The following is an 11,078-nucleotide window of genomic DNA, read 5'->3' on the forward strand; positions in this document are numbered from 1 at the left end:
ATATATATATATATAAAACAACAACAATTACGGCCACTCTTCAATACTAGCACAATTGCTGAGATATTAAACTCTACAATCAAAAGCCCTTCACTCTGTAATTACTCACTTCCTCATTTCCTCAAAATACCACAAGTGACCCCACCATTATCATTGTCATCATGTTTTACTGCTACTACCCTTACCACAACAAAGCAATAGCAACAAGATCAGCATTGGCAGTTACTCTTCTAGAGTGTTCTGCTAGAACAATTGATGACCTGTTAAACAACACAGTCCCTGGCTCTTCTCCACAGTCAGGCCACTCAAATTTTTCTTAGAATAATACAAGAGATCCATCATCACCATTGTCATCCTATTCTACAGTCACTACGATTACCACTACTACTACTGCAATTAGTGAAGATCCACTCCTTTATCCCCTCCCCCCCGCCAACCTCACTTTCCACTTCAATCTAAATGTACACCCGACAGCTCCATGATAAATCTGCTAACTGTAAGTAAAGTAAAATTATGAACACATGAAACCCCAAAATATGCTGCTGTTCTCAACGCGAGAGACTGCATACGCAGTGATTGTAGCTTCACCCATTTACCTGAGACGAGATACACAATTCGTACAAGCAATACCAGCCAACGCCAAACCACACATCTTACAACACCACCACCACTGCTAAATTCTAAATAACACTTTATAAGTTCTACACATGTAACCCGGAATCCTAAAATCTGTTACTGTTCCCAACACGAAAGATTATGTCTGATGTGTGACTCTCCCTTCACTCATCTTCCAGGGACTCGATGCACTAGTAAAAGCATGACACCAAACCACCACCAAATCCACAGTAGAAACATCCCTTACAGTGGCAGTGTTGGTCCAGACTTCCATCGAGACCCAGAAATCACCCAGCTATCTACTATAAAATCAACAGCTGCAAACCATATAACTATAACCATATTCAATAGTGCAATCATACCAACTCTAGGCAACAACCCCTCCCAAAACAAGAAAATTCTTTTTTAACCATGATGATTTTTTTAAATACTTCTAGCACCAACAACTGCTATTACCCCTGTGCACAACCACACCATTGTTGTCATTGACCCACAAACTCAACTTTATAATAATGCCGAATGTACAAGGTCTTTCACACTTCACAAATCGAACAAAAGTATCATCTCTTTGAGACTTTGCAAAGCGAGAGAGACCTCGTACAGCGAGAAAAGACAATATGTGTGACATTAAGTGAAATACACCTGATCTGACATATTAGATGCGGAAGTACAAGTCATGTACTACTCAGAACTGACCACAGGATACGGAAACAAGGAGAAATAGCGATCTTCATGCAAGAAAACCGAGCAACAAATGTCCTCTCCTACTCCAACACAGTGTGCGATATACTAATAATGCATGTGATTGACCTCAACTTGATCAAAGGCGTTACCTACTGTCTTCCTGATGCAGCTAACCACGAAGATCACTTCAAAGATGTTTTGTCGCTCATAAGCCAAACCTCAAATGAGGCCAGCCCACAGGCCAATGTACTTTTAGTAGGGGAGTTTAATTTTCCTAGTCTCAGCTGACTTGAGGACTGTATCCAACCTGAAATTAAACAACTGAACAGGACAGATATGAATGTTCTCGGTACTTCTTAAGGCTTCTTCATGCAACAAATCATGACCCGTCCGCGTCCAACTAGGGGAAATAACATACTCAACCTTGTCTTTACCACCAATACACACTTCATTCGCAATGTTCAGGTCATTCTCACAGCTATTTCCGACCACAACATTATACAATTATCTGTATATGGTTCAAAAAGGACAACACACAAATAGCATCAAACATGACACGCTGCTCATGAACTTGAATTTCAGGAAAGCCAAATGGAAGGAAATCGAAACTGAAATCCTCGAAACAAACTGGTCTCAGCACATTGGCAACCCCAATGTTAACGAGGGAATGAAGAGTTAATCAGGATCTGTTGAAAGCATATCCCATATAAACACGCCTATTTCCGCAAGCACTTGATTCTGTGAGATAGACGGATACAAATATGTGACAGAACCAAAACAACTAAAAAACCAAACTCTCTCTCAACAGATGACATTGAGAAGTAAAAAAAAGAACATCGAACTGGACCTAAAACTATCTCATGAAAAAGAAACTTCGTTAAGGGAACAACGAGCAGCGTAAGATATAAAATCTATTTTAAAGTTTTATTTCCACTTTGCTAAGATTTCCCAAAAAAAAACAACTACTTTCTAAAAACATGCTTCCTCTACAAATACCAATATCTACAGAAGTTAAAAATCAAATACAACAAACTTCACCAGTTTGGAAGATTACTGAAAATGTTATAACATTTTACACCGCTTCCTTGGACCAGTAATTTAATCACAGTATTAAATATAAATTATGGATACACAAACTTTGGCACAAAGCCAACAATTTCAGGAGAAAGTATATGTCGATTACATCGATCACTCGATAATCAACGGGTACTTATTCTATCGATCTCCGAAAGGAGATGAAAGGCAGACGACCTCTGCAGAATTTGCACACAGACCGTATAGACCAGTGGTTTCCAAACTTTTTCTAGCTGCCACCCCTCTTGACACCCAGGCCACATTCCTACCGCCGCCATCTCGTCTAACATTCACAAACATAGACCTTTTTCTAAAGCAAATTCAAAGCAACTGTATTTCACAAATAAAACTTAACCTAATGAACCCATTATTTTTACATGAATCGCTACCCCCATCATCTCCCCACGTTTCTTCAACGTCCCCTTGGAACTTTCCACCGCTTCAAGTGGGGCAATACTGCCCAGTTTGAGAACCACTGGTATAGACGGACGAAATGCTGCAAAGTATTTTCCCCGGTGTGCTAATGATTCTGCCAGCTCACCACCTTTAAAAAGAAAAAAATAATAATATATCGAGGTGTAGAGTGGATCTGCGTATTGTCAGAAGTTTTATTTTTCCATTTTCATTTTTTTACGCATGCTAATTTTTTTTATTTCTTCACAACACCTAACATCTGAGTAGAAGTAACAAAGAGTTATCGTTCCTGACAGGTGTTTTATTATCAACGAAGGTCGTAGCATGTCTACAATTGCTCTGAAGGTAAACTTAAGCTGCTAGCTTTTGATATTGCATTTCATATTTCTTTTTGTTCTTACCAGCTGAATGTTATTTCATAGTAGTCAGTCTTTGTATATTTACGCCTTTAATATAGCATTCCATCTTTATATTCGAACATTTCTTTTATTGTCTTCGAACACGTGGCGTAACTTTAATGCGTTTTTTTTTCTTCCTCGACTAAGGAATTATCTCTGTAATATTTACATTTTTTACTGTAAATAAATGTATTGTCAATTCCATATTGCTTATTTAATACTTGTTTCTGATAGTGCTCAATTCAGTTTTTTTTTTCCTCCTGTTTTCAAAATATCTTTTGTTCTAAACGGAGACGTCTTTTTTAAGAATGGTTCAACACAACTTCGAGAGCCACGAATTGCCTTGATGTAAATTGTGTAGTATTCAACTCGGCTCTGTAAATTTGGACTGAGTATTGATAAAATAGAAATATACTTCTAAGAAAACTCTTGCAAATATAATTACCGGTGTTGTTGACAGCAGTTGTCTTGTGGATATTGTCATTGAAAATGTAAGAACATTAAAAACAGAAAATATCAGAATTTATTCTCATTAATTGTTAACAAATAGGTGATTCGAGAAAAACCTTAACATGTTAGGGTGGGGGTTCCTCTTAAGTCAAACAACTAAAAAATAATATCCCCGATGTAATTATTGACCTTAAAGACGCAATTACTAATATACACGCCCTCTTGTTAATGTAGTTATGCCCTTTTGGCATAACTAATAAACGTTTACTTTTGACAGTTTTTGAAAGAAATGTGTTTGCTCGTTTCTTTTGCTATATCTACCAGCCACTGCTCAGTATGAAATTTGACCTTATATCTCAAGCCATAGCGAAAGTCGATTCTTTAGTGTTAATAAAGAACCCAGTATGCGAACAATGAAGAATTATGTTATCTTAAGCCGGTATCATTTTAGTTGGTTCATTAAAATTTTTAAATTAGGAAAAATACATAATACGAGCTCTGCTGCAAGACCAAATAGAAACACGAGTCATGTAATAACTTTCGAAAGTTATCTTATATATTTTATATTTATATTGTTATATTTATCTAAATTTTCTAAAATAAAATAATTTTATAGGTGTTATATTTCAGATTTTGGCCAATCTAAGGATTAATTTCTGTAATGCATGTCTACGTGCAAAAAAACGGAAGTGGTAAATTACTTAGTGAATAATAATGTATTATATAAAAAGAACACTGAGAAACATGATACAGATTTTGACCTTATGACCAAAAGTTAAAATTTTGCTGAAAGTAAACTGAAGCTATATTCCAGACTTCAAGAAGATATTTTTTTCTGTTGCTTTTAAATTAATTCTCTATAAAATATATTTAATCCTTTTGAAATATACTATGTTTTGATTTATTTCTCAAACAATCTAAAAGTATTTGAAAGGGTCTTGGTAAAATGATTTTTTCATCATTGAGCTAGTGTTTCAAACATGATTCAAAAATTTCTAACACAGGATTATTATGGAATACTTGAACTTCTTAGTACATGAAAGATCTAGTATAACACCTGAGTTTTTGTGGGGTTTAGCCCTTTCATTGCATATTTCTTATGAAATATATTGTCTGTTTTAAAATTAATTTTGAAAGCAATCAAGAATTTGGAGGGACTTAGTAAAATAGACACCTTACTCAGTTGTTTGGGATATGCAATATTCTGAGGTAAAATTATGATTGGCAGCTTTAATTTCAATACGATCTATTGTATCGTACAACTTTAGTCTCAGGAATGTTGATATCAAAAAGGTTGAATACACTTTAGTTTAGAGGAAATGAAACAGTACCTATAATTATTGCAAGCCATGCCAGGCTGGTGAGACCAGTGCAGTTGATGTTCTCTAGGTTGAACCTTGTAGAGAAGCTGTGGACAAGGAGGGAGATCAAAGCATTTCTGGAGTTAAAGGTTTGGATATGTTTAATGCAGACTTTGGTAAGTGAATCAAAGATAAGATGAATCAGATGGTACAGTTTGCTTGTTCATATGAACAGGATCCATTGTTCAGCTCGATGTCAACATTGATTGAGCAGACATGATCAAAACTGTCCCATCTGTGTTCAATCTTTTCAATAATTTGAGGCAGATTTGCCAACTATATATATAGCAGGTCCAAGATGAGATTCAGATAGAGAGTATAAAACTTCAATGTGTAAGTGTAACACCAGGAGATATTTACATTGTAGAACTTATCCAGAAGACTGGAGTTGGGCATTTCCTAAAAGACAAAAATTGTGCTTAATACTCACAAGTCCAACGTGACAGTTTCTTATTGGTACCTCATATTTATAGGAAACTTGACTTTAAAATTATCTCCAAAACAGACGATGCAATACTAACCAGAAAAACTTCTCTGATGTACTAACCCTATTATCATGAATCATATTGACTTTTTTCTAATTTCTTATTTACTAAATTATTTGTACATTCCTGGTTTATTTCACTAGGGCCTGGTTGGATTGGTGACTGGTGGGGCATCCGGTTTAGGTCTTGCAGCTGTACAAAGACTGGTACAACAAGGATCTCGAGTTGTCCTGTGTGATTTGCCAAACTCCAAAGGAGCTGAAGTTGCAAGCAAGCTTGGAGGAAACTGTATCTTTGCACCAACCGATGTAAGTTACAAAATTAGCAATATATACTGATGTAATAATTATTTTACTTTTTTTTTTCAGATTTGTTTTGTTAGGATCTTTATCATTTGTAACAGGCTTATGAATTGTTGGTGCAATATTTTTTTTATTGTTTGTTTAGCTTTTAGTCACACCACAAAAATTCGAAATAATGGATTAATGAGCTCCTAAATACATGACAAAATGTCTTGAGTGCAGCCTCTCCCACCACTCTGTTCTGACTAAACTGTTAAAAAAAATATAGGCATACTCATGGAATGGATAACTGCTACTTGGTTGTTGGAGGATTAGTTGTAGGAAGAACATCCTGCTCTTAAAATAATTATTTCAATATGCATATGATCAAATTTGTAAAAACCATCCCAATCATTCTATCACCAGCATTCTTCATTTTACATGTGTATTTTCGTGCTTGCAAGAGATGGACTTACGCTGTACATAACTTGACAGCTTGTTCTGTCTATCATTTTCTTCATGTTGTTCAGGGTTCTGAAATAAGATTTAGCCACTTCTGCCCATGTCCATCTTGGTCTTCTATATTATCACTGAAAAATGAAAAAGTAAATAAAAATTTATGAGTATCAATGTATTTCCTAAACTTCTTGTATATTAGTTTTTAAGGTTGACAATTATACTCATTTTCTTCCTTGTGTGCTCATGTTAAAATGCTTTGAAGGTTATCAACTTCTATTAACAGCCAACTTTTGATTCTTTTGCGTTTGGCCATAAATATTATATGGCCTACAATTATATCATATCATATATCATATACATATTAAGACATCCCCATGTACTTTCCCATTCCCATTACTTTTGGTGCTCATGTATGAACAAATTAAACAATTCATGACACAAAAGACCATCTTAAAGGTATCAACTGCTCAATAACCACAAATACATTACATCTGAAAACCTTTTAGAAAATGTCCAGGACTCACCAAGAAAACCTCAGTGGCTCACCTGTTGCTAATTCCTATTGTAGATTTCGAAATTCAATATTAACAATAAACCACTATTGACAATTCATTAACTACTTTTCTGTTCCTTATTTATCCTTTCTGTGCTTTCTCATTATAAGGTGACATCTGAAGCTGATGTTGATAATGCACTAGCAATTGCCAAAAACAACTTTGGTCGGCTTGATGCAGTGGTGAATTGTGCTGGAATTGGTGTAGCTTTCAAAGTCTACAATTTTAAAAAGGAATTGCCACATAGTTATGAAGATTTCAAAAAAGTTCTTTCAGTAAGTTGAATGTGTTTTTACTTTATTCATCGGAAAGGGTCATAAAAATATCTTGAATAATCATTAAAATTAAACTCTATGTATTTGTGCAGTTGTCAAGATAGAAGCTATAACATGTAAATATTTGTACTAAGAAGATAAAAAAAAAACCCATTGAAACACTACTGGAAAAATGAGTGAATAATCTTGTTCATCAGGGATATTTTAATAGTATTAGATGCTCCTATAGTCTGATCAGTGTTGGTAGAGAATATATTTTATTTGAATTCTTCTGGAAATTGCTTTTTCTGCTCAGCTGTCTTAACTATTATTTGGTCAATAATGAAATTGTGTGAAAAAATATGTGAAGGTATAAATAATCTTTCAATATTTTCTTACAAGGATTTTCCCCCGATCCCTTATCTGGTGGTCAGGGCGGAAACTGGGGATAGACAAGTGGCTGGTAAGAGCTGTACAAGCTCTGTACAGGGATGCTGTCAGTAAGGTGAGGGTTGGTAACGAGTATAGTGAAGAATTCTGAGAAGGGGTTCACCAAGGATCAGTCCTCAGCTCTCATTCATTATAGTCCTCCAGGTAATAACACAGGAATTCAAGACAGGCTGCCCCTGGGAGCTCCTCTATGCTGATGACTTTGCTCTAATAGCCAAGTCACTGCCAGAACTGGAGACGACGTTTAGAGTGTGGAAGCAAGGTCTAGAATCGAACCTAGCAAAAACCGAAGTCTTAGTAAGTAGGAAGGCTGTCAAGTCACAACCCCCTTCAGGTAGATGGCCCTGCTTGATCTGTAGAAAAGGCATTGGTAGAAACTCCATATGATGTACCCGATGTAAGCTATGGACACATAAAAGGTGCAGCAATATCAAAGGAAGGTTAACTGGGAAAATAGTTTTTGTGTATGGCAGATGCACTGGGGCAATAAACACTGAAGATGTATAGAAAACAGATTCCATCACATGCCGGGGAAGAAACTAGAAGTAGTTAATAGCTTCTGCTACTTAGGTGACCAAGTCTATAGTGGGGGGTGGTTGCTCTGAAGTGTAGTGGCTAGATTAAGAATAGCCTCTGCTGGCAACTAAGGGCCTCTCACTCAGGGTGAAAGGTAGACTGTATGACGCATGTGTGCGAACTGCCATGCTAGACGGCAGTGAAACATAGGCCATGAATGCTGAGGAAATGCGTAGGCTTGAAAGAAATGAAGCTAGTATGATCAACTGGATGTATAATGTCAGTATGCATACACAACAGAGTGTAAGTACCCTGAGAGAAAAGGTGGACATAAGAAGCATCAAATATGGTGTTGCAAGAGAGGCGACTGCTGGTATGGTCATATGTTCTGTATGAATGAAGACAGCTGTGAGAGGAAGTGCCACTTCCTAACTGTAGAAGGAACCTGTGAAAGAGGTTGACCCAGAAAGACATGGGATGAGGTGGTGACGCACGACTTTCGAACATTGGGCCTCACAGAGGCAATGACGGGAGACTGGGACCTTTGAAGATACTGTGATTGAGAAGACCCGACAACTAAAGTGAGATCGCAGCCACGCATGTCCAGCCCTGTTAAGAATACCCTCAATGCATCAAGCGATATGGAATGCTTAAGAAGACCTGTTGAGTCAAGTAAAACCAATATTGTAGCTGAAGCCAGTGCCCCTGACCAGCTCCCGTGCCGGTGGCATGTAAAAAGAACCATCCAATGTGGTCAATGCCAGGTCCACCTGACTGGCTCCCATACCTGTGGCACATAAAGAGCACCTACTGATCATGACCGATGCCAGTACCCACTGACTGGCTTCTGTGCTGGTGGCATGTAAAAAGCACCATCCGAATGTGATCATTGCCAGGCCCACCTGATTGGTTCCTGAGCCGGTAGCACATAAAAAGCACCCACTACACTCTCAAAGTGGTTGGCATTAGGAAGGGCATCTAGCTGTAGAAACATTGCCAGATTGGAGTCTGGTGCAGCTGCTGGCTCTCCAGACCTCAGTCAAACCGTCCAACCCATGCCAGCATGGAAAACGGACGTTAAACGATGATGATGAGGTATTACTAGAATAGCTATAGTGTTATTTACAGTTTTAATATTTGAAATCTGATTCCCACATTAATAAGGTCTTAAATAGCAGTTATCTAAACATAAATGTAGTTTTGAGACTAGTTTTATCCAATAGCAAAAATTCATTGCAAATAATAATAAATCAGTATCTCCTGTAAGAGAAGTTTTGTTGCATAAATTAGATTTTTTTTTAACTTGGTTCATAGAATAAAAATTTGGATGTGTTATTTTTGCTAACTTAGGTTGCATCTACTTTGTATTAAAGGTGAACACTTGTGGATCTTTTAATGTAATCAGGCTTGCTGTTGGTTTGATGGGCAAAAATGAGCCAAATGCTGATGGGCATAGAGGTGTTGTTGTTAATACAGCTAGTGTTGCAGCCTATGATGGACAAATGGGTCAAGTTGCTTATTCAGCTAGTAAAGGAGCAATTGTTGGTATGACTTTGCCCCTTGCTAGAGACCTTGCATCTCAAGGAATTCGTTGTATGACTATTGCTCCAGGTAAGTCATCTATTATTATCTCCCTTTAATATTCAGGCTCTACATACATACATACATACGTACGTACGAAAAATTGATAAAAGTTTCTATCATTTCCTTCTTTATGTGTTTCACTGTTGTGATTGTTTGGAACAACAGCATTCCATGTTCCAAGTGTTCCCCTGATGATCTGTTGTTTTTAAGCATCCAGTTGCACTTGGAATATCCAGTGCTGTCATTTCAATCTACCGCAACAGTGAAATACATGTAGGAAACAAATGATATAAATTTGTCTTCATCATAATTTCTCCTACATTTGCTCTCCGTTTTATAATCAGTAGAAACCTAGGCTCTGTACTGAAAGCAGACTGGATGATAAAAACCTACATGGAGCTCTAAAATCAACAGTAGTAGTTGTATTTCTAACTGTATGCACAAGATATACTACATACATATAACATTGGTTTGATGAATACATATTATTGAGGCACTGTTTTACAGCCAGATGTCTTTCATGTCATTAACCCTTATCTGATTTTCAAATAAGGGGCGTTTTATTCCATACACCTTCAAAAGTGCATAGCTAGAGAATGATTTTGTTTGCAAGGAAAGTCATCAAATATTATCATCTTTAACTCAGTGCTTTTCATGCAATATGAGGAATGTTAGCACACACATATGACAGGCTTCCATACAGTTTCCTTCTAGCAATTTCACCCACAATGTTCAACCCAATGCTACTGGAAAATACACTCTCCCAAAGTGCCATACTAGGAGATTGATCCCAAAACTACATGGCAACAAGGCAAGCTTTGCACCCACAAAGCCATGAGACTGCTTTTCTATCTCTTTGTCATATATTTATACACATACACAAACACTCTTTGTTCAATTTTAAAGACTTTAATAGAGTTTCAAACTAAATGCTTTGTGAAATTTTAGATATGTTCTCAGTTCAAAAACCGTTATCAAAAAATGAAAGTTTGCCTTTCATCTTTTCAAGATTGAGAAAAAGATAAGAACCTGTCAAATGATAGTTGATGTAACACTTCTTCTCCACCATACTTAGGGTTGCTTATATCAGAAATCAATACTATTAATCCCTAAAAATCCTTGCATCCTCCCATAAAAATAAATTATATAAAATAAGACTTGGAGAAGATCATATACACATAATTTTTCACATCTGGCCGCATAGCCTTTTCCGTTTGTTTTCCTGTCTTGTTTTCTTTTCCGTTTGTTTTCCTGTCTTGTTTTTTGTCCGCCACTACATTCCTCCATGGCACAAGTTTAATTTGTGTATACAAATTTAATTTGCGGTCCATGGGAAGAGCCATTTTAACAATGCGTCCTGCCCTACTCTTCGAAACGCCAGTGTTAAAATGGGGGTAGCCGATGAAGGAAAATGTTCTCTATGTGGCCTGTGTGTTTTCTGTACTCTGGTTATTATTATTTTCTTGTCTACGTTTTGTTTGCAATGTCCTGTACCCAGA

At 36.7% G+C, this 11,078-nt stretch overlaps 1 protein-coding gene across 1 annotated transcript in view; it reads left to right on the forward strand.

Annotated features, from left to right (window-relative positions):
• The first annotated feature begins 2,299 nt into the window (after positions 1–2,299).
• LOC106870550 (3-hydroxyacyl-CoA dehydrogenase type-2) overlaps positions 2,300–11,078 on the forward strand; it is a 12,037-nt gene continuing 3,258 nt past the window's right edge. The window contains exons 1-4 of the mRNA XM_014916676.2: positions 2,300–3,132; positions 5,625–5,789; positions 6,886–7,050; positions 9,369–9,606. Coding sequence (XP_014772162.1) covers positions 3,112–3,132; positions 5,625–5,789; positions 6,886–7,050; positions 9,369–9,606 — 589 coding nt within the window. The 5' untranslated portion in view covers positions 2,300–3,111. The remainder of the gene's footprint in view (positions 3,133–5,624; positions 5,790–6,885; positions 7,051–9,368; positions 9,607–11,078) is intronic.

This window comes from Octopus bimaculoides, chromosome 3 (assembly GCF_001194135.2).
Source record: "Octopus bimaculoides isolate UCB-OBI-ISO-001 chromosome 3, ASM119413v2, whole genome shotgun sequence".
In the NCBI taxonomy this organism is placed as follows: Eukaryota; Metazoa; Mollusca; class Cephalopoda; order Octopoda; family Octopodidae; genus Octopus; species Octopus bimaculoides.